This window comes from Panthera onca, chromosome B2 (assembly GCF_046562875.1).
Source record: "Panthera onca isolate mPanOnc1 chromosome B2, mPanOnc1 haplotype 2, whole genome shotgun sequence".
In the NCBI taxonomy this organism is placed as follows: domain Eukaryota; kingdom Metazoa; phylum Chordata; class Mammalia; order Carnivora; family Felidae; genus Panthera; species Panthera onca.
In genome coordinates, this window is record NC_138343.1 from 87,092,848 (window position 1) to 87,116,272 (window position 23,425).

A 23,425-nucleotide genomic window follows, 5' to 3' on the forward strand; every position below is an offset into this window, starting at 1 on the left:
CAATATGTAGAATTAGCTCTTCTTTTTTTCCCCCAATAACTGTTTTCTTGGATAACAGTGTTGAGTGTTAGCTACACCCTATTGTTCTGTTTTCTTCTTTTAAAGACTCCATTTACACATATGGCTATTTCCTTTTTGCTTACCTTCCATTTCAGCTATTTTCTAATTCTTTATATTCCTTGGATGTTTTCTGCCTTTCTTTCATATCCCTGATTAAATTTTCATTTGAGTGTATTTTTCTTGGGCACCTTGTAATTTAGTCAACTCTAAATTTATTTTTTCTTTCATTTCTCTCCTGCATTCAATTTATTCTTTTCATTCATTTCTGGCTTTTACTCTACTTCTTTTTAATACCTGAGTATCTTATGCAGGGTGTTTTTTTTTTTTGTTTTTTTTTTTTTTTTTATAGCTCCAAATGTTTGTCTATTTAATCCAGTTTGGATTAAAATTAAAATTTCCTTCTGCTTCAAGGGTGCCTGGGTGGCTCAGTTGGTTAAGCGTCTGGCTCAGGTTATGATCTCACAGTTCGTGGGTTCCAGCTCTACTTCAGGGTTAGCTCTGTGCTAACACCTCAGAGCCTGGAGCCTGCTTTGGATTCTATGTCTCCCTCTCTCTCTCTCTCTCTCTGCCCCTCCCCTGCTCACGTGCTCTCTCTCTCTCTCTCAAAAATAAACATTAAAAAATTTCCTTCTGATTCAGTTGTTTCTTCAACGTTTTTTTTTTTTTTTTTTTTTTTTATTTTTGGGACAGAGAGAGACAGAGCATGAACGGGGGAGGGGCAGAGAGAGAGGGAGACACAGAATCGGAAACAGGCTCCAGGCTCCGAGCCATCGGCCCAGAGCCTGACGCGGGGCTCGAACTCACGGACCGCGAGATCGTGACCTGGCTGAAGTCGGAGGCTTAACCGACTGCGCCACCCAGGCGCCCCTGATTCAGTTGTTTCTTGTGCAAAGGGTGTATCAGCTAAAGTTTTTCAATGCTGTTTTCTAGTAGTAACTTTATAAAGACTGGTACCAAAGTTTCCTTTTCCTTTCTTTCATTTAGTAAATTTGGACTTATTAAAAGATTTCCAGTCCAGTGGAGGCCTCTTTTGTCAATGTACCAAAGTCCCATTTCTTTCCTGAATTTCCTTTTTCTTTTTTGGTGGTGACATTGGTAGGAGACTGGGTATGAGAACTTTGATTTTGTTTTTTCTTTTCTTTTACAGGATCATTTTGTTTTTACTTCCTATACCTTTCACCACCCAATCACCAAGACTATCATTCCTTTTTTGCCTTTTTATTCTCCAGAATCCTACCTTCAAAGACTACCTACTCATGTCATGTACACACTTTCATGTTCTATCCTATAGTCAGTTCTCTGACGTACAAGGAAGGTCAGAAAGGTCAGAATGACCAACTTTCTCAGTATATTCACAACCTGGCAATGGTTTTATCTGATGACTGATGTCACCTATCTGATGACTACTGCTAGCTCCCTTCTTCTCTTCTCCAAGTTGTTTTGCAGACTGCCCTTGCTTCCTATAAAGTTTTATGGTAGAGCTTTGGTGGTTTTTACCTTTAACTTAAAACCCTTTTATCACTCCTATCCTGTAGTTAAGCTATCAACATGTTGGTGTGGTTTTATTTGTTCTTGCTGTTCTATATTTTGGGGGAGTTACTTGGGAAGATTTAGGTGTAAGCATTCACCCAATGTCCATGGCTGCTTAGAAGTCACTGGTTGAAATTTTTACTACAATCCAGGCAACACCAACTCAGGCTATAAACCTGAGGGCTGGCTTGCAATAACAAATACACTGAAGCAATTTCAAACTGCAAAATATTAGAGTAAAGGGCTATTTTCCTTATAAATTTAGTTGAGGTCCTAGTTCCTCTTTTGGGGGGCCCAGAACTAAGGGCAGCTAGTGTATTAGTAGGGTACCAACTTGGGTCGACTCTGACTTTGTCTTCTTGTACCTTCTACGTACAAAAGCTAATGTTCAAGTTTACACAATTTAGCAACTGTCTATAAGGTCATGGGGCAGCTTCAGTCTTCAGCTGACGTGAGTTCCCATCTACATTCAGTATTTGGCCTCAGGACTTCTCACTTTCTACAAGCTCACTAAAACATGCAAATGTTTATTGTATGATGATACCCAGTATGATTAGATTATTTTTTCAGCAGGAAGGTTAAAATGTCTTACTATTAGGCATGGCAAATTTGAACCTGAATTTAAAAATAAAATAGCCTTCAAAATCTGTGAATGATATCAATTACTTTTTACTTGTACTACAAAAAATTAAATGCCTTCAGATTTTCATTATTTTAAGACAAGTAAGTCTGGTTACTATATAAAATGAATAACATATAAATAATTTAGGTCAAACAATAAATATTACTATGCAAATTTCTACAATATAATATTTTAAAATTACACCTACTATATGAAAACTAACAGCAACAAGTACGAACCTGCACTATATGTGGTCTATATGTTCAAGTCTGAAATTGGTAAAATAAGAATTGTAAAGAAATATAAAATCCTTAAAAACAATAAGCTTTACAGAAAATGGAAAAACTAATATTTACCATGTCAATGAAACAAAATATGCTGGCAAATGATCAAAGGAAAAAAAAATCCTGAGACTGTAATACTGAAATCTCACCAAAGAAAGCTGAACTCTACTGAAAAGCCAAACTGCAAGCAAAAAAGAATTTTTTTACTTGATTATAAGATATGTTAAGTTTATACTTAAATTTACCGCTGAAATAATAAACTGAAAATAAATATAACACCTGTAAACTCGTAAAAGTATGTTTGTTATTAGAATGAGATAGTAGCACCCAAACCCCAAATTGTGGACAATCAGAAAATTCTGAAATCCATTAAAATCAAAGACATTTTCATATAACATAAACAATTTTAAATATCATTTCACGATGAATTCTTTGTTCTTACTTCTGCCTGTGGATATTTCTTATTTTCTACTAATCCACAACAGCTGAATAAATAAAGCCCCATTCTGAAAGATTTGGCCCAAAATGAGGTCAAAGAAAATTTCTCATGCTCTCCTTAGCGCTTTCTTCCTCCTTCCTTGAAATAAGATGCCATAAAATTCTTTAATAAAAACCTATTTTAGGAGTGCCTGGGTGGCTCAGTGGGTTAAGCGTCCGACTTTGGCTCAGGTCATGATCTCGCGGTTTCTGAGTTTGAGCCCCGCCATCGGGCTCTGTGCTGAGCTCAGAGCCTGGAACCTGCTTCGGATTCTGTGTCTCGCTCGCTCTCTGCCCCTCCCCTGCTCACGCTTTGTCTCAAAAATAAATAAAACATTAAAAAAAAACAAAAACAAACCTATTATATTTCTCTTCAAATCTAAATCTGCCATATTTCCTAACTTGTTTCCTGGATTACTAGACAGTATGAAATATTTTAGCCCAAAAGATTCTTGATAGGAAAACAACAAAAAACTTGTGAAAATGAGTCAAATCTTGCACTTCTCCGAGATGTTTCATATTACCACTTTAGGGTTAAAAATATAGTAGGTATTTAGGACTCAACTAATGATGTGTTTGGTGGTGGTGGTTGTTTTATTATAAACAAGAAACTTTGTAACATTTTTCTTGGCTAAAACCACTGCATAAATTCAATTTAAGAGTTAGGAACAATAATTAACACATCAATCTGACAACTTACCTCTGAAAGAGACCATTTACTTCTGTGTTCTAGAAGATGAATGAGTAGAACCCATAATTCTTTAATACATGGACATGGGCAGTGGTGACTCATTAATGCTTCAGAAGGCCTGACCTGTAGGGAAGAACCAAAATGAGTTCTTTAAAAGAGAATTTTATATGCCACATACCTCGTTCCAAATGTTTTAAAAGAATGATTTAGATGACTTAACACTGATGTTCAATTACATAAATTGTTTATGAAAAATGTGCCATTCCATTAAATTTTAAAATAAATCCCCATTTTAAAACCAAAAGTATACAATGAACTTCATTTTCAACTTTTAAAAAAGTTTGCTTTAATCACTGATGTTCAGCAAACTTTTCCCGTAAAGGGCTAGATAGTAAATATTTCAGGGAGATATAGTCCTTGTCACAACTACTCAACTCTGCCATTATTATGCAACATCACTCATAAATAATAGACTTAGAAAAAAAAAAAGGTGGGCTGTGCTCAGTAAAATTTTATTTATAAAACCAGACAATGAGCTAGATATGGGCTCAGGGCATTGATTTCCTAACTTTGATCTAATTCATCAGCCACAACAGAAAAACTTTTAATAAAATGATTAGAAAACAAATTTAATCCATTGTAAAGCAAATTAAAAAATTTTTACAAGTCAGAATAAATACAATTGTTGGGGACCTATAAAGGTTAAGCAATTTTAGATTAAGTATGTTTTTATCAAATATACCCTCAATGGTCCTACATAATGCAGAGTATATACACTATACTTGCAAGTACAGCTAGACTTCAGAAATTGATTATGCAATCACTACTTCACATATACTATATTCATGTTTCTAATGTAATACGGAGTAAAAGATAACTTAAAGTATTACTAACCCCTATTTGGTTAATCCACTAATTACATTAGTTGTAAAATTATGTAGACTAGACTTAAAAGACTTTGGTAATACATAAAACACAATCTAAATTATAAAAAATTATAAATCCTCATTTCCTATAAGATTTGTGCTAAAAATCTGAAATAACTGATAATGATCTAAAAATTTCCATTGCTAGCAAATGAGTAGCTATATAGCACCTTTAAATCATTGTCTGCATTAAACACTGTTAGACACAATTTAGTAAAAACAAGTAATTCTCCCCATGATTCTAGACCTTTTTTTTTTTTTTTTAAACCTTAGGTTTATTTATTTATTTTTTTAATTTTTTTTTTGTTTAACGTTTATTTATTTTTGAGACAGAGAGAGACAGCATGAACGGGGGAGGGGCAGAGACAGAGGGAGACACAGAATCGGAAGCAGGCTCCAGGCTCTGAGCCATCAGCCCAGAGCACGATGCAGGGCTCGAACTCACGGAACGTGAGATCGTGACCTGAGCTGAAGTCGGACGCTTAACCGACTGAGCCACCCAGGCGCCCCTAGACCTTTTTTGAAAACAAATAAAATTTCCCTTTACAATTGTTCACTAATTTTAGTTAACTACTCATTTATTGTATTATGTAACAATACATGTATTATTAAAGGGCTGGACTCTCCTACTGGAACAGAAGTTAAATGTACAGTTATTGTCATAAACATCTTGTTTTTATTTATTTTTGACAAGATGGAAAATTTAAAAAAAACAAAAAACCGCCTCTGAAACATTAATTTCAGCCTGTACTAAATGTTTAAATCAAATTATTTTCCCAGTCAACTCCCAGATAGTAATAAATATAAAATTAGGAGAGTTAACAAGTAAACAATTTCAGTTTAAATTCTTATAAACTACACACATTAAGGAGTATTTCCATTAAGTATCAAAAATACAAATAAACTCTTAAAGCATTACCTTGTCATACCTGTTGAGTGACAGGCTTATTAAATCACAAAGAAGATTTTCACAATGTTCTTCAAATAGGCTGACGTTAGTTAAATTGTCTCCTGCCAGATTCATAAACTGATGACCATATATAACTTGCTCTAAAAATATAATAAAATATATTTTTTTAAAACTAAAGTAGATTTTACTAATTCAGAAGAAGGAAAAAAAACTATAGACCTTTCAACTGACTTACGACAAAACTGTAACACATAGTGTTAAAAGCAAGTTTCTTTGGAAATAAGTTAAATTTGAGGACAATTCCTTTCTTATATGATCACTAATAAACATTACCTAAAAAAGTTTTCAGTTCTCTCAAGTACCACTTAATAGACTTCTCTTTTCTTAATGTGGCCTTCTTTTTTTATAAAAAAAATTTTTTTTAACGTTTATTTATTTTTGAGACAGAGAGAGACAGAGCATGAATGAGGGAGGGTCAGAGAGAGGGAGACACAGAATCTGAAACAGGCTCCAGGCTCTGAGCTGTCAGCACAGAGCCCGATGCGGGGCTCAAACTCACGGACCGCAAGATCATGACCTGAGCCGAAGTCGGCCGCTTAACCAACTGAGCCACCCAGGCACCCCTCTGTGTGGCCTTCTTTAAAAAGCAACAATGCAACATCATTTAAGGAAAAAAAAAAATAGAGGGGAAACACTAAAAATCTTCACCAATATTTCTAACCAATCAATACTTTAAAACATTTAACAAATGCTGATAAACTAATCGCATACAATTGTTTCATGGTATTGCTAGAGAAAACCAAGGTAACAGGTAAGTATACCTTAGAATATTGCTGTAAGGAAATATTTGAAATACAAAGTCCACATGAGAGAATAAATTATGTATTTGTATACATGTTTGCATGTGTATATATGTAAGTGTACACACATGTATATACATTTGTGTATTTTTTAATTAGTTCATTGAAAAGCAGGTATTGAGATAATGGATGTCTTTATAACATAAGTAATTGATAATTCACAAATAATTACAAAATATTGCCAAGTTGTTAATGGAATCTAAAGATACCAGAGAGCAAGACCAAGAAATAAACAGGCAATATATGAAGTAAAAAAGTATCATCCATGATATAGATAAGCTCCTACTAATTTTTTAAAAAAGAAACATTAACAAAAAACAATAATGAAGAAAATATTAAAAAAAAAGCAATAAAATTATGTAAAGATGTTCAACTTCACTGGTACTCAGAAAATTGCAAAACAGATTCAGTATTTTTCATGTATTAGTTGGCAAAAAATAAAAATAACTGATAATATCCACTACTGACAAAAGTGTGAGGCAAAGGCACGCTCATCATTAGTGTACATAAATTGGGGAAAACTATGGCAACTGAGCGTTTTCAATATTAAAGCTGAAGGCGAGGGCGCCTAGGTGGCTTACACAGTTAAGTGTTCGACTCTTGATTTTGGCTCAGGTCATGATCTCACGGTTCATGGGATCAAGCTCCACATTGAGCTCTGTGCTGATGGTGCGCAGCCTGCTTGGGAATCTCTCCCTCTGCACCTCTCCCACTCTCTCTCTCAAAATAAATAAACTTAAAAAAAAAAAAAAAAGCTGAATGTGCCACTCTAAGAATCTATTCTACAGAATAACTTGTACATGTATTCAAAGATATATATATATATATATATATATATATATATATATATATATACAAGGATCTTCTGTGAAATATCATTTGTAGTATCAAAAAAATAGAAATAACTGAAATATTAAATAGACTTGGCTAAATAAATTGTGACAGAGCCATAACATATAGGCCTTAAATGAATAAAGTAGAGCTATATGTACTAACATGAACAGATCTCTAACAACTATTAAATAAAACATTATACAAAACACTATGACAATACTAATTGTGATTAGTTAGAAACAAAGACAAAAATTCTACCCATGAGTTTCTATATATGTATACCAACAGAGAGTAAGTATGGAAAGATAAATGGGCCAAACTGTTCTCTTGAAAAAAGGAATAAGACTTTGACTTTTTACTTTGGTTACTATTTGAGTTAAAATTTTAAAAACTTAAAAAACCCAGAAAGCACTTATTACCTGTAATTTTAGCTCCTGAAACCAATATTACATTGTATGTTAACTAAAATGAAAAAAAAAAAAAATCACCTATAATTTAAAAAAAAAATAAAGGCTTAGATTTAAAAAAGAACATAAATTAGAAATTCATAAACTTACTCAATTTTTCACCAAGCATGTGAAGAATTTCTAGCACCAGCCAATGGATATCTAAGTGGAGATGTAATAAATGCCATGATGGTGGAAAAAGCTGTGAATGACATTATCAACTGTGACTGAGAATTCGTAGTACTTTACTAGGTATTTTATAGCATGTCACAACACTCCTCCGTAAGCACAAGGATAAAGAACCAATTAACTACCCACTACTCAAAAGCTCAGGGAAAAACTCTGTCTTGCTCTTTAGAGGACTCTTTCACTAGAGTTCTTTGAAAGCATATTTTCTTCTGATACTTTAGGACAGACTCACCTTGGGGCTGCTTAACAGACTTATATTAAAGGTCCCTTCCAACCAATCTCTGATTTTACTATAGCTGCAAGGCAGTAAAATAATTTTTTAACCACTTATTTTCATCATCTTGTTTCAGACTTTCCTATAAAATATTTTAACAGGAGAACTTTAGACTATCATACAGACCCTAATGAGATGCTCATTAAGAAACTGAAGTTAAAAGCAGTGAAGAAATTTACCTTTCAACTCATGCATTAAGATTCAAATCTAATTCTATCTGATACAAAAGCCAGTGCCCTTAACTACTCTGCTGTAGTAGGGTTGTCAATAACCTCCCTCCAGCCAACACTTGGTATCACCTTAAAAATAAATACAATATACATGTTCTATTAAGAGAACAAGGAAGGGGCACCTGACTGGCTCAGTTGGTAGAACTTGAAACTTTTGATCTTGGGGTTGTGAGTTCAAGCCCCACATTGGGTGTAGAGATAACTTTAAAAAAATAAAACCTTTAAAAAAAGGGGGAAGAGAACAAAGAAGAATTACAGAGAGGGACTTGCCGTATCAACTATGCAAACAAAACAAAATGCTATACTAATAAAACAGTATTGGCTCAGGAATAGATAATAAATAAACAGAAAAACAGACAAACAGAAAAAATAGGCAAAAGAGAAATAGATAAACCTGGTATCTTAAATCAGTGGGGAAAGCATGAGACATTCAATAAAAGACCATTTATTAACTTATTCATTTGCAAGAAACTAAAGTTAGATTTCCCACCTCACAGCGTATTTTTAAAAAAGAGATTAATTAAAAAGATGAATGTTAGGGGCGCCTGGGTGGCTCAGTCGGTTAAGCGTCCGACTTTGGCTCAGGTCATGATCTCGCAGTCCGTGGGTCCGAGCCCCGCGTCGGGCCCTGTGCTGACAGCTCAGAGCCTGGAGCCTGTTTCAGATTCTGTGTCTCCCTCTTTCTCTGACCCTCCCCTGTTCATGCTCTCTCTCTGTCTCAAAATAAATAAATGTTAAAAAAAAAAAAAAATTTAAAAAAAAAAGATGAATGTTAAAAAAAAGTATATTTTTAACAACAGCACAGAGATGATACACATGAAAAACCTGACAAATATAATTATATACAAAACTGCAACCATCTACCTAGCAAGGCAGCTTAATTGTCGAAAATAAAAAGTGAACTGATGAAAATATCTATAATATGTAATACCCGCATTTCTAATAAAAAAAGTATCTCTAATAAAAAAGTTCCTAGAAAGTAATAAAAGACAGATGCTTAACAAAAATAGCAATTAAATCAACACTTCTCATATATAAGATAGGTAAAATCCAAAAAACATAGTCATGAAAGATATTACTTTGTAAGATTTTTTTGTTGTTTCAGAAAACAAAAAGTACTTTAGTGTACGATTTTTTGTTTACATGTTGAAGACTACATTGCCCTGCTTTAAAAATTCAGTCTTCTGATCTTCAAATAAGATCTTTTCACATTTGCCTAATTAAAAAGCCTATGAATGGCAAAACTTAGCTTGAGAACCTTTCTTTGGACACAGTCTTTATTTCTGCTGCTAGATAAATTATTTTTATTTTATGCACTTGATGAATATTCAGAAAATATAAACCAGTCCAATTTATAGAGGCCAAAATGAAGGAAAAATATCCCTCCTTCCATAATCTATCCATGAATTTTCATTAAGTGACATGATTAAAAGCAATTATCTATTTGCTTTCTACAGATTAGACAGATTAACCTGGGAATTCAATTGGGACTCTATTTACTTTTAATATTAAATATATTGGTCCCTGATAAGAAGAGTGCATTTTTTTTGTTATTGTTCTATTTCATAGAAATATATAAACATTTATTTGTACATTACATTTTGGCAAAGTTACATTCCTAAAAATAATGTTATTCAAACTGGTAGAGTCAAACAGAAGAAGTTGAGATTTCAGGGAATATTCCATAGGGAATTACAACTTGCCATTCATATAAGCTCACATTTTCCTATGAAGAATTTGTTAATTACATCTATAAACTGGGTCATGCTATCAGTACAAATTTTTAAAAACCAAACTTCAGGGGTGCCTAGGTGGCTCAGTCAGTTGGGTTCGGCTCAGGTCATAATCTCACTGTGTTGGGATCGAGCCCAAGTCTGGATCCGCACTGCATGCATGTGCACGCTCTCTCAAAATAAATAAGCTTAAAAACAAACAAACAAAAACCCCAAACTTCAGTAGGGATGATTACCACAGGTTGAAAAAAAGGGCACAATCAAAATAATCTTAAATCCTATTTCAGAAGGTTTCAAAGAACAGACATTATGATACAGTTTTGAAAGTGTAACTTGTATAAGGTGATCTTGAATCTTACTGTAATATAAACTAGGGTTTGCCCAAGCCTTTATCAATGGGAAAAATGATACAAATTTTTAAAAATGGAGGTTATTTTATTTGCTTTGAAACTTTTACACATTTGCACGTTATAAATTGGAATTGAGAATAGCTATCACCGATTTAGTGTATATTATATTCTAAGCACTTTAATTTTAATGTACTTAATTGTCCTAAATAACTCTAGGAAGCTTTATCAGTTATACAATGGGGAGACTGAGTCGAGAAGTGTTACATGCCCAATGGCACATAATTAAAAAGAGGAGCCAGAATTTCAACTCAGGGAGTCTGGGCTGCACTCTTGACTAATTTCCCTCATTCTTGAATGAATACTCTTTGTGTGAAGAAAAAACTGATGATTTAAAAATTAAATAAAACAAGTCAAACCTTAATCTGGTTTTGATTTACAAATGCTCCTAGATTAATATTGGGAAGTTCAGATAGATGTCCAACATATAAGAGTAATCCATGAAGCTCATCAACCAACACAGAGGGAAACTGTGCCTCCAAAGTCTCATAGGGATGGACAGGAACATGACTCTCAGCATTCTGTACTTTCAGGTACCTAAAAAACAATTACATACATAAATAACCAGAGTCTGGATGAACCTGAACTCAGAAATTCATGCGGTGATCAAGATACTCTTTTGATATCCTACCTAAAGATGAAAACTTTAACATAATGAAGAAATGTCACACACTGCTGCCTAATATTGTCTGCTTTGCTGTGTAGAATTGATATCTTCCCTGAAACAAAATAGATAAGTGTTATCATAGTTTAAATAACTGATCAGTGGGCAGTGACCAAAAAAAAGTTTTGTAAGCCATACAAGCAGCAATTCATCATTTGTGATTTCATCCCTTCAAAATTCATCACTATCATACATTCTGATTCCCACCAAAAATAATTACCACTTTCCGCTCCCTGAATTTGTTTTACTATACCTCAATGATTTTGTTTATACAGTTGTCTCTACCTGGAACTCCTCCTGTCCCCACAACTTTTGCCTACCTATTTTTTCCTCATCTTTGTAGACCAAGATCCGGCATCACTCTGTGACAGGCACACTAATAGATGAAGCCCCTGGCTCCACTGCAGCTTATACAGGCCACTATGACTACACTTTTCCATGTACCACACTTATCTATGCTCGTGTGTCTGTATGTCCTACCAACTGCAAACTCCTCAGCAGCATATTTTTCCACTTTGATTCATTATCACCTTACACAGTACCTGGCATGCAGCAGGGACTCAGGTGATAAATAATACTCAACATTTACTGGGCACATACCGAGAAAACAAAACAAAACAGCCCTGACAGCTGATAGCTAACAACTAGGTCATGAAGTTCCCTACTGAAATTAAAGTTTCCATAAAATATCAACAATAATCAGACAGGGCCACTCTGTGATTACAGTGAAACAAGACAAAAACAAAACCTCTCTGTAATCATGTCTGAATACAGAAACAAGGCACTATGCAATCACAGAAAAACAAAATACAAAAACAAACTCCTTTTGCAGCTAACATGACTCCTGCTTCTTTACTAATTAGAACCCTCTCTAGCCTTTCTTTGTCCCATCTCCTAGACAAAAATTAACACATTTAATTGATGACACTCTCCCTAACAGCATCCAATCCAAAATAAAGTCCAAGCCCTCTTAAACTCTACTCCAAATCAGCCAATAGAGTGTAAACCCTATCACAAGCCCCTCCCTATTCTCTGAGAAGCCCCAACTGTTCCTCATGATCAGTAAGCTACTAAACCCTTCATTGACCAAAGGTGTGTTCCAGGTGATCTTTAGTTGGTGGGCATCACTAACAACAGATGTTAGCCTAAGCACTTCACATCCGGGATATCATTTAATCCTCACAAGAACTCAATGAGGTGGGAACTAGTACCTGGAACTAGTACCTGGTGTGAGACCAACAGTTAACTAGGATTGGAACCTGGGCTGACCACAGTGCCATGATTCTAATGACTACACTGTACCAAAACTGACAAAAAGGAGAAGCAGCTAGCCTGAGCTAAACCATACTGCCCTTCAATTCTCTTCACTCCCTTTACTATACTGAACCCTCCAAATCAGTAATCCATTAAGGTCAAAAACAAACAGAAAGAAAACAGCATGAAGTCTGCTGATTTCTCTTAGAAGCTCTCCATCCCACTCCCCACCCTCAAAGCAAGTTGCTCATTCACTTCAGAACTGTTTAGTCTTAAATCAATTTTATCACAAATATGGAAAAATACTATAAATCTCAGCTACAACAAAATTTAAGTGTCATATTTTTTCTGAACACCAAACACTATCCTGAACCTCTAATCTAATGATTCTTCCTCTGTATTATTATGATATTCCAATAATGCATCATAGACAGATGTGCAATTCACTGTAATGGGAGTACCATTCCTTTTTGCCATTAAACATACTTAAAACTTACCAAAATCACAGCTGGCCTGTAATAAGGTTTCCAAGTTGTATAGCTGTTGCCTAATTTTAAAAAATTGAAGGTGAGAGTTAATTTCCTCACAGTTTAAAGCATGTAACAGTTAAAGGCATAATGTTTCCAAATCTATTACATAGCCTTAGTGCTGCATAGCCTCTCATTTATGGATGATGTTTAAAATACTTTGTGAATGTTTATTCAGATAGTGAAGACTATGAAAAGATAGAACATGCCTTTGTCTGGCCTTCCAAAAAATATCTACTAAAAGCTATATATATGTATATGTAATTATAAATACCATAGATTTCACTATCAATGAGATACTGTGTATCCTTAAAAGTTAATGATACTTATATAAAAATCCTAGGTTAACAGTTATATAATGAAATGTTAAATTGTATCAGACAGTTCTACAACAGTTCAGAAAAGGAACAGAATAATTTAGAATTATCAAGGAAAGATATATAGATGTCCCCGCTGAATTCTTTGATACTAATCTCCTGTCATTCTTCCTAGCTGCTTTTTTTTTTTTTGTTTATTTATTTCGAGAGACAGCATGTGTGTGAACAGGGGAGGGACAGAGAGAGGGAGTGAGAGGGAATCCCAAGGAGGCTCTGAACAGTCAGTGCAGTGCCCAATGCGGGGCTCAAACTCACAAATTCTAAGATCATGACCTGAGTCGAACGCTTAACAGACTAAGCCTCCCAGGTGCCCCAGGAAATGCTTATTGAAATATTTAAGAGTGAGATAACATGATGCCTGGATTCTGCTAAAAATACTTAAACCAAAAAAAGGAGGGAAAGGAATAGATGCAGGAAATGCAATAAAACCCTGATGTTTATTGCTACTCAGGGAGGATACGTGAAGGTTCATTATGGTAGTGATTCTACATTTGCATATGTTCGAAAATTGTTAAAATTTTTAATGTTGTCCAAATTAATCATATTACAGTCTGAAAGATCTATTTGGACAAAGTCGGAATTTATTCTCTAAAACTCAATGAAACATTATGACGATTCAGCAACAAAAGTAGTATTTCAGTTTGCTTCCAAAATATAATATAGTTCAAAGACTTAAACATTTGTCTTCAATACCTGATGTCAAATATAGAAGAATAAAAAGTCTGAAAAATAATAAAGACTCACTAAAACAAAAGACAAAACTCACGCAAATCATTCCTCCATCAAACATCACTACTTGATTGTTGTACTGATAATCAAGAACATGAACAACTCTACAGGTGCTTTTGTAATACTGACATTAACAACCACCCAGCAAAGTAACTTACAAAACTGAATAGCATCTACGCTCAAAAGCAGTTAAAAAAAAAAACAAAAAAACCCCCAAAACATACCTGAATAAATGGAAGAGCACTCTAGATGAATTCACTAATGCTGTTTCTGTAACCCACTGAATGCCAAATATTTCCACTGTATCTTCTTCAAAATTAGTTGGTAAAGGATCAAGATTCAAAATTAACCTGAAAGGAAAATTATGATTTAATCTCATAAAAAGTGTGCTAAATCCCATACTATGGCATACCTTTTTTTGTCATTATATTAATGCATATTGTGCATGGCATGTGGACAATAATGTCAAGGTCATGATATGCCTTGATACCTGATACCTTACCTACTCAGGAATACTACATTTAGACTGTATGAAAGATTCAGTCAAATACAGTGATAAAAAAAAAAAAAAAAAAAAGTATAACAAAGAGCAATGTAACTCAGGGAAAAATCCCAAAAAGAAGTCTAAGGAACATACTTTTGCCTGTGATCTTAAGTTGAAGAATTTCATCCTTTGAGGGGACATTTAATTTTTAAAACAGTTGAAAGTTACTCTAAGCCATGTCTGGAGCATAATCAAACTTAGTAATCTCTTTTACGGTCTCAAACAAGGAACAACTATAAAATCAACAAAAATGGTTTCCTTTCTGACTGAAACTGCTTCAGCAGGTACTCCCAAAATATTTCAGTAACTGCAGTTTTACTGCAATTTGTGTACATCTGCCCAAGGCAAGAACTTTGAACAACAGCATTCTTGTGAACTTACACAATCTGGCATAATTTCTTCAAAAGTTAAAACAAAAATAAGTCTATAAGACTTCTGTGTACAGATACACAGAATTAGAACTGAGGCAAAGACAACAAAAAAATGTGCATGTCTAACTTAAGAATTACTGTGAAGCTCCACAATATTATTTCATGTTTTAGAGGGTTATACCATTTCAAAAAACCCAGCTAGTTCGGAATTCACTTTAAGCAAAAGGGAAATTAATAGCCAGCTTCCTACCCAAAAGCTGAGGTAGCAGGAAAATAAGAAAACATAGGTAGCCAGAATTTCTTCCTAATATCGCAAAATCTTTTAGGTATGCTCCAACCAGGAAACCGACAACAGAACTGACAGCCTGAAACCATGTGATATACAAAAACGTTTTATAAAAACGCTGCTTGAACATCGAAGTTTAATGGACTGAAATCATAATTAAGGAACATTCCTCACACACTGCTGAAAAATCTGATAAGGGAAAGATAAAGTCTCCGATTTTTTTACCCACCGCTTAAGGGATCCGCTAGAAAGGTAGGACTCTCCAGAAAAATGACTTCCTCCTCCTCGGTTGTCAAAACCACAGGAAAAACATGGGGGTTTGCACCAGTCTGTCCCCAGCTCCAGTTCCAAGCTGTCGGTCAGGAACATCGACGCGGCGGAACAGTTATCCATTATGTACTTCCTGTCCTGAAATGTTTGGGATTCATAATCATTCAGGACTCCAAAGAAATTGTGATAAGATTCCAGGAGATGGGGCAAAGAGATTGGGAGTGACCTCCGAAAGTTCTCAAAACGTCCCCCCCAAGCACAAAGAAAAAAGCCCGAGAAGCCAATTCCTCAACTCTCCCCACACCGACACCCCGATAGAAAGGCTGTTTCTATTTAGGTAGAATGCACCCCCGACTGGCTGTGGCAGGAACTTCATATCTGCTCTCTAGGTTCGACTCTGCAGCCCGAACAGCGAGAAAACAAATGTTTGCAGGACAGATCCAGCTTAAACTCCCGACCCCGCCGGGTCCTGCGCAGCCCGCTACGTTACCAAACAGCACTGAACCAGTTTCCCATCAGTGAAGTGGAAAAGCTCCCTTGCACTCTCCGTGGGGGGCGGGGGTGAGGATCAGGACAGCCCGACGCCAAAGTTTAGTTCTCCCCGCCGGGAGGCAAGTTCCGCCAGCGCGGGCCGGGCACAGATCGAGGGAAGCAGGTGTCCTGCGCACCGGGGCGCCCCTCGTTCGGTGCACGGCGTACCGGCTCACACTTTCGGTCCCGGAGATCCGCCCCAGCTGTCCAGTCTAGAACCGCGGCGTCGGTGGGGTCTAAATCAGAAACAGGCGAAATTCCCGCCACGGCGGACGCGCGCTCAGGAAGGGCGGGGCCACGGCACAGTCCGCCCCGGAGGTCGGCTCGTGACGTCTACGTAGGACCCGCCGCCTCTCCGCGAGTTCTCGCGAGAGTCTGTCTGCCAAGGACTAAGTGCGGCGAGCTGGTTTTTGTTTTTTTAGTGAGTGTGTGCTTGTAGCTTTAATTGGTTCCTTTGGCTGGAAGGTGGGGCCTCACCGGGCAACGAAACTGGTACCGAGGCTGAGGTGAGCAAGGCCTAGGGACAGCTGGGTTTTCTTCGGGCAGGACCCAAGTAAGGAGTATTGCTCAAGTGAGCCCGAAGCGGGTGTCTCATTTACACCCAGAGCGGCTCCATAATCACTTCTTGCCGCGCTGGTGCCCGCAAGTCCTTTGTTGAGATCGAGGATGCCTATTGTTAATGTTTTGTGGGCAAGGCAAGTGCAAAAATAAGCTAATCCAGTGTATGGAAGCACTGAATAGGTCAGATGTCCCTTGCTTTCGGTATACAACTGTTGCTCTCCTTATGTGCAATACATCTGGACATGTTTAAGTCGCTTAAACCTGGTCGCTTTTGTAAAGGTATAGCCCATGTGCAGCATTTTTATCTTTTGAAAGTATTCTTTAAAGTCTACTAAGAAGACTTTCCAGTCTAAATCAGAGATAACACTTTTAGGCATGTCAGTCACTTCAAATTCAAGAAAAACAGGAGAATTGCTCATTCATTCGTCTTATAATTTTGAGTGTTCCCCATTGCCCATTGCTCCAGAATAGTTTGTCCTGTGTTTAATTCCTACACAGGGAACCTGTCATAACTCCTCTGTTCAAACCAAATAATGCACATTTTCTAAGAAATGGGATGAGGTGAGGAGAAAAACACAACATGACCTCTATTCTGACTGCAACCTAGGGATACTGTGATGGGTGTTATGTCTATTATGTACAGATGATGTGCCCTGCGACTTGATGCTTTGTTGGGTACCGCTGCAGCTTTTTTTATGGTTCGTGTGGAGTTCTAGCATGACACATAGTGTCATCTACAACAATCCCTAGGAAATAGTGCCTAGTTATGAGAATATTGGGACCTGGCACTGTGTTTAGGAGAATTGGGTCAACAGATAATTATTTCTTCCTCTAATCAAAACATGCAGATAGATTCCTTTTTCCTTTTTCAAGCCTCTGATGAGTGATCAACTTGGTTGAACCAGTGAGTAGAATGAGAAGAACCAAATAACTTCTTTGTAAATAATTTAAGCTAGTACTGTAATGCATATCAGTAGGAATCCCTGAGAAATTAACAGCATACTCAAGAGAGGTAATTAAAGATAGTTTAATCAAAGGGCCATTTTTAAAGATATGGACAGGGTTATTGGAAAACAAAAAACTAATGGTGAAGCATCCAGAACTCATCAGAGTCATTATCATCCTTAAGCCTAAGAGATTTGGGGACAGAGTGATTACTAGAGCCCAAGGAGATGTACTGCTGTGGGAGACATACTGCAGTAGGAGACAGCCACCTACCTGAGGAACATAGCTACGACCAACCTCCAACCCAAGAGGGAGGAGCTAGAAGGATTAAGTACCCAAACCACTTTCCCTCCACACTTCAATGTCCCAACTGGAGTTTTTCAATGGCTGCAGCCAACCTAAAAACAGAGGGCAAGCATGTAAGCTATAAAGTTCAGGCTCCTAGACTAGAGTCCAGGCAGAAGAGAGAGAGAGAGCGAATCTGACAAAAAGGGGTAAATTTTATATCAAAAAGACATAACAATACTAAATGTGTAACAGAGCTTTAATATATGGAAAGGGAAAAATATTATTACTTAGAGAAGAAATACCCAAATCAATAATTGCAGACTTGAACACGTCTCTCTCTCTAATTGGTAGAACAAATAGATTAGTATAGACTTGAATAGTACCACCAACCAACTTGACCTAATTGATAGATTTATAGGTGACTCTACCTAACAATAGCAGAATACACACTTTACAAATGCACACAGAACATTGACTAAGGTAGACCATATTCTTTGCAAGAAATCAAATGTCATCAACTTTAAAAGATTGAAATCATACAAAGTATATTGTCTGACCACAATGGAATTAACCTAGAAACAAATAACAGAAGGATATCTGCAATAAATCTCTCAATATTTGGACATTAAGTAACACACTTCTAATAAACCCATGGGTCAAAGAAGAAATCACTAAGAAAATGAAAAAAATATTTTGAATTAAATGAAATGAAAGCACAGTAATTTTTTTATTTTAACTGCTTACATTAGAGAAGAAAAAAGACCTAAGTTAATGATTTAAATTTCTAAAGAAACTAGAAAAAAAAACAGCAAAATAAAACCAAATCAAGCAAAATGAAGGACATAAAGAGAAAAAAATGAAATGAAACAGAAGAATAGAGGAAATAAATGCAATCAAAAGCTGTTTCTTTGAAAAGATGAATTTAATTGATACACTTTTTAGCCAGAATTATCAAGAAAAAGGGAGAAAACACAAATTACTAATATCAGGAATTAAAGATCTGTCATCACTACAGACTGTTACAGACATTAAAAGGATAAGCATATTAGCATTTTTTTATGCCAACGAACATAGATGAAATGGACAAATTCTTTGAAAGACACCAACTGCCAAAGCTCACAAAAGAAGAAAAAGAAAACTTGAATGGTTCTATATCCATTATAGTAATTTTAATTAAAAAAAAAAAAAAAAAAAAACAAAAAAAACTTCTGGGGCACCTGAGTTGACTCAGTCACTTGAGTGCTGGCCCTTGATTTCAGTTCAGGTCATGATCTCACGGTTCCTCATGAGGCTTTGTACTATTGGCACAGAGCCCGTTTGAGATTTTCTCTCTCCTCTCTCTTTGTCCTTCCCCTCGTGTGTGTGCACTCTCTCTCTCTCAAAATTAAAACAAAACAAACAAACAAACAAAACCACAAAACTGTCTCTGGAGAGCCTGGCTGGCTCAGTAGGAGGAGCATGTGACCCTTGATCTTGAGGTTGTGAGTTCAAGCCCTGTGTTGGTTATAGAGGTTACTTAAATAAATAAAACAAGATAAAAAAAACTCCTCTCTCTTTCTCATCACACACACACACACACACACACACACACACACACACACACACAGAGTTTTTTCAAGGAACATTCCAGGACCAAATGGCTTTACCATTGAATTCTCCCAAACATTTAAAGAAGGAATAATATCACTTCTCTACTAACTCTTCAATAAAATAGAAGAGGATGAAATACTTCAAAACTCATTTAATGTGGCAAACATTATACTGATATCAAAACATGACAAAGAAAATTACAATACAATATCATTCACATGGAGACAGAAATTTTACCAAATAAAATCCAGCAATATATAAAAAAAAGATTACCTATACTAAGAAAATCAGGTTCATTTTGGGAATGCAAGTTTGGTTAAAGTTTCTAAACACAATCATGGCAGTTCATTATATCAACAAACTAAAAAGACAAACCACGTCCTCACCTTAATCTGCAAAAAAAAAAATCACTTGAAAAATTCAGTATCCATTCATGATAAAAACTTGGCAAACTAGGAATAAAAGAAAATTTCCTAAACCTGAAAATGGCAACTTTGGCAAACCTACTGAAATCATGAAAATGAGTGCTTTCTCCAGAAGACTGAGAACAGGCAATGATGTCTACTTTTGTCTACTTCTGTTCAACATTGTACTGGAGATAACTAACCGATCCAAAGGGTATGAGACTGAAATAGATGGGAAAGGAGAAGGTAAAACTGCAATCATTATCAGATGGCATAATCATTTATGTAGAACATCCTTAAGAATATACAAAAACAGCTACTAGAACTAATTAATATATTCAGGGTGGAAGCATTCAATGTCAGTATACAAAAAAGGATTGATTTTCTAGACAAGGAATGAACACTTAGAAATTACAGTGTAAAAAGCAATAGCATTTTAATAGCATCAAAAATTCTCAAAGATAAATCTAACAAATATAAACAGGATTTTGTATGCTGAATATTATATAATATTGCCAAGAGAAATTTAAGAATACCAATTAAATATAAAGATATAACATGATAGTGAATTGGAAGACTCAATACTGTTAAGATTTCTTCCAAAATTTATCTACAAATTCAATGGCATGCCAATCAAAATCCCAATGGTTCTTCCTTTTGTAGAAATTCACAAATGCTTTCAGAAATTGATATAGAAATGCAAAGGATCTAAAATAACCAAAACAATTTGGGGTAAGAAGAATGTTGGAAGATTCACAGTACCTGATTTCTGGATTTATTATAAAGCTACAATAATCAAAACAGTATGGTATTGGGGTAAGGATAGACAGTCAATGGAACAGAATAGAGGGTGTATTCCTGGAATATCTCTTTTGTTAGGGTTAGTGACACTGACCCCAAGTACAGTTAAAAATCCACATGTAACTTTTAACTCCTCCAAACTTAATTACTAGTAGCCTATTGTTGACTGGAAGCCTTACAAATAACATAAGTAGTTGGTTAGCTCATATTTAGTATGCTATACATGTTATATACTGTATTAAAATAAGCTAGAGAAAATTTTATTATGTATGAGAGAAAATACATTTACAGTACTCCACTGTAAAAAAATCTGCATGTAAGTAGACCAGCACAGTTCAAACCCATATTGCTCAAGAGTCAACTGTATATCAAATGCTGGTTAAGTGGAATAATAAGAGAAAGCAAGTTAATTATTGAGTTTGGCAAGATGTAAGTCCTTATTGATGTTGATAAAAGCCATTTTAGTTGAATAGTAGGGGAGGGGTGACTGGGTGGCTCAGTTAGCTAAGTGTTCGACTTTGGCTCAGATCATGATCTCATGGTTCGTGCGTTAGAGCCCTGCGTCGGACTCTGTGCTGACAGCTTGGAGCCTGGACCCTGTTTCGGATTCTGTATCTCCCTCTCTGCCCCTCCCTCACTCATGTTCTGACTCTCTCTCTCTCTCTCTCTCTCTCTCTCTCTCAAAAACAAATAAACATTTAAAAAACATTTTTTTAAAAGAAAAATAGTAGAGTTGTAGGGGAAAATGTCAGATTATACTGGGATGGATAGAAAATGGGGGGTAAGTCAGCAAATATAGAAACTTTACCCAGGAATTTAAAGCAAAAACTGAGGGCAGGAAGATGTGGGCATCAAGAGATGGTGGTTTGAAGACAAGAAATATTAGAACATGTTTGTGAGGCTATGGAAATAAACAAGTATAAAGAGAAAAGTTGATGATGTTGAAGAGAAGGGGAATGGTTGCAGGACTGCGGACATGGAGGACAAGGGGGACTGTACTCACTACATAGATGATGTATCCTCTAATAGGATCAAGGACAATTTCTTAACAGGAAGAATGAAAGATATCCAGGTAAAGGTAGCTGAAGTTGGTGAACTGGGTGGTTGGAATTTGAGGTATGTGTGTTTTATTTCATCCATTTTCTCTGTGAAATATCAACTGGAAGTGAGAGAAAAGAGTGGTTGTTAGAGATTTGAGGAGAGATAAGATGTGTCATCATCATATTGGTGAGTTTAAAAGGTGTATTAGGGAAGTGTAGTAGAAATGTCTGGGGGTACTGAGTGACTATTTGAGATTTATAATGAAAAATTAAGTATTCAGGTAGCATAGTTTTGTGATTTTCTCCAACAACATTCACAAGGGGAAGACATATGATAGAATTTGAATCTTGTATTAGTGAACCCATTCTGACTTACTGTTTCATTTTAAGTATATATATAAATCATCTATTTATTATTATGTCATCAGACTCAAAGTCAAACAATTTAATATGAATGCCATGTTTTTCATAAGGAAACCTTATAAAATTCAACTGAATCTAATATAACCCAAAGGTTAAAGCCCTCAATTTCAGAAGTGTTATCACCACTTTAATTGAAATCTTAAAGTTTAAGACCATTTGTACCTGAAATGAAACCAAGGGTCATATTACCTCTATAGTAATTGCTTTTGAGCCTAGAATTGGATTTAGCATTTTGGTAAAATCTGACCAATACTAAATCCAGTTCTAATGATCTTAGTATACAATTGGCCATTGTTGAGGATCCACTAAGATAGCTAACTCAGTTATGAAAATATGGTTTTCTCTATGAGCTATCTATTGCCAGTGTATAAAACCCACCTTCAGTTGACTTTCTATCAACTCAAGTATTTTATTACACTAATTTAATGTGGCAGATAATTAATGTTTCAAGTACTACTCTCTGCATAGATATCATGATTTAAAAGACTACTTCAGTAGCAATGGGGAGGTTTAGTTAGTTGAGAAGGAACAAGTTTTCTGTATAGTAAAAGGAATTTTCCTGTAGCTCTTTGGTGCTTTGGGTCACATCATATAAGAACCTTAAACATCTGGATCCAGGAAAATTTTAATATTGACCCGCATTCATTTTTCTCTACATTTAGCATCTTTCCCTCCTGCATGTGCTCTCATTCCATTTCGTTTTGTCTCCAGAAGCTTGATTCATCAATTACCCCTCTTCTTTCTACCTTCAACCGCTCCCTCTCCCCTCCTCTTTTCCCTAGGCCCACTGTAGTAGGCAGTTTATAACATGGCCCCAAATAATCTCTGCTACCTTGTATTCATGCCTTTGTGTAATCTTCTCCACTTGAGTGTGGACTAAACCTAATGACTTGCTACTAATATAATAAAGCAAAAATTGATGGCATATCATTTCTATGATTAGAATTCAAAAGACTGTGAGTTCCATCTTGCTAGCACTCTCTCTCTCAATGGCAGTTTCTCCCTCTTCTCAACTTGGTCATTTGGTGAAGTAAACTGCCATGTTACAGAGGACCATGTGGCAAAAACTGAGGGCAAACGCTGGTCAACAGCCATTGAGGAACTATGGCCCTCAGTCCAGCAGTTGACGATGAATCCTAACAACTAGTGTGAGTGAACTTGGGAAGTAGATTCTTCCCCAGTTTAATCTGGGGGAATCTTGAAATGACAAGACCTTGGCAGGTATGTAGAATTTAACATGATCCAAACAGGGATTTGACTTTGTTTTATAAGACTGTCTTTTTGCCTGGGGGTCTTGGGTCATACTGGATAGGCTGACAGTATGGTTTAGGGTGGACCTGGCCTCAT

At 35.8% G+C, this 23,425-nt stretch overlaps 1 protein-coding gene and 1 long non-coding RNA gene across 5 annotated transcripts in view; one reads left to right on the top strand and one right to left on the bottom strand.

The window, feature by feature from the left end:
- MMS22L (MMS22 like, DNA repair protein) overlaps positions 1-16,336 on the bottom strand; it is a 126,597-nt gene extending 110,261 nt beyond the window's left edge. Inside the window, exons 1-9 of one of the 4 annotated variants that reach the window (XM_078447137.2) lie at positions 16,195-16,336; positions 15,455-15,633; positions 14,249-14,374; positions 12,889-12,938; positions 11,105-11,192; positions 10,833-11,010; positions 7,752-7,842; positions 5,510-5,640; positions 3,674-3,787 (exon numbers count right to left, since the gene is read on the bottom strand). In XM_078447137.2, coding sequence (XP_078303263.2) covers positions 3,674-3,787; positions 5,510-5,640; positions 7,752-7,842; positions 10,833-11,010; positions 11,105-11,192; positions 12,889-12,938; positions 14,249-14,374; positions 15,455-15,618 — 942 coding nt within the window. In that variant the 5' untranslated portion in view covers positions 15,619-15,633; positions 16,195-16,336. Of the gene's footprint in view, positions 1-3,673; positions 3,788-5,509; positions 5,641-7,613; positions 7,657-7,751; positions 7,843-10,832; positions 11,011-11,104; positions 11,193-12,888; positions 12,939-14,248; positions 14,375-15,454; positions 15,634-16,194 lie in introns of those variants that run through there. The other 3 variants (XM_078447139.2, XM_078447138.2, XM_078447140.2) reach the window with 3 other exon arrangements.
- Positions 16,337-16,421: 85 nt separating this feature from the next.
- LOC132667410 (uncharacterized) overlaps positions 16,422-23,425 on the top strand; it is a 965,632-nt gene continuing 958,628 nt past the window's right edge. Inside the window, exon 1 of the long non-coding RNA XR_013555696.2 lies at positions 16,422-16,532. This is a non-coding gene — a long non-coding RNA (uncharacterized LOC132667410). The remainder of the gene's footprint in view (positions 16,533-23,425) is intronic.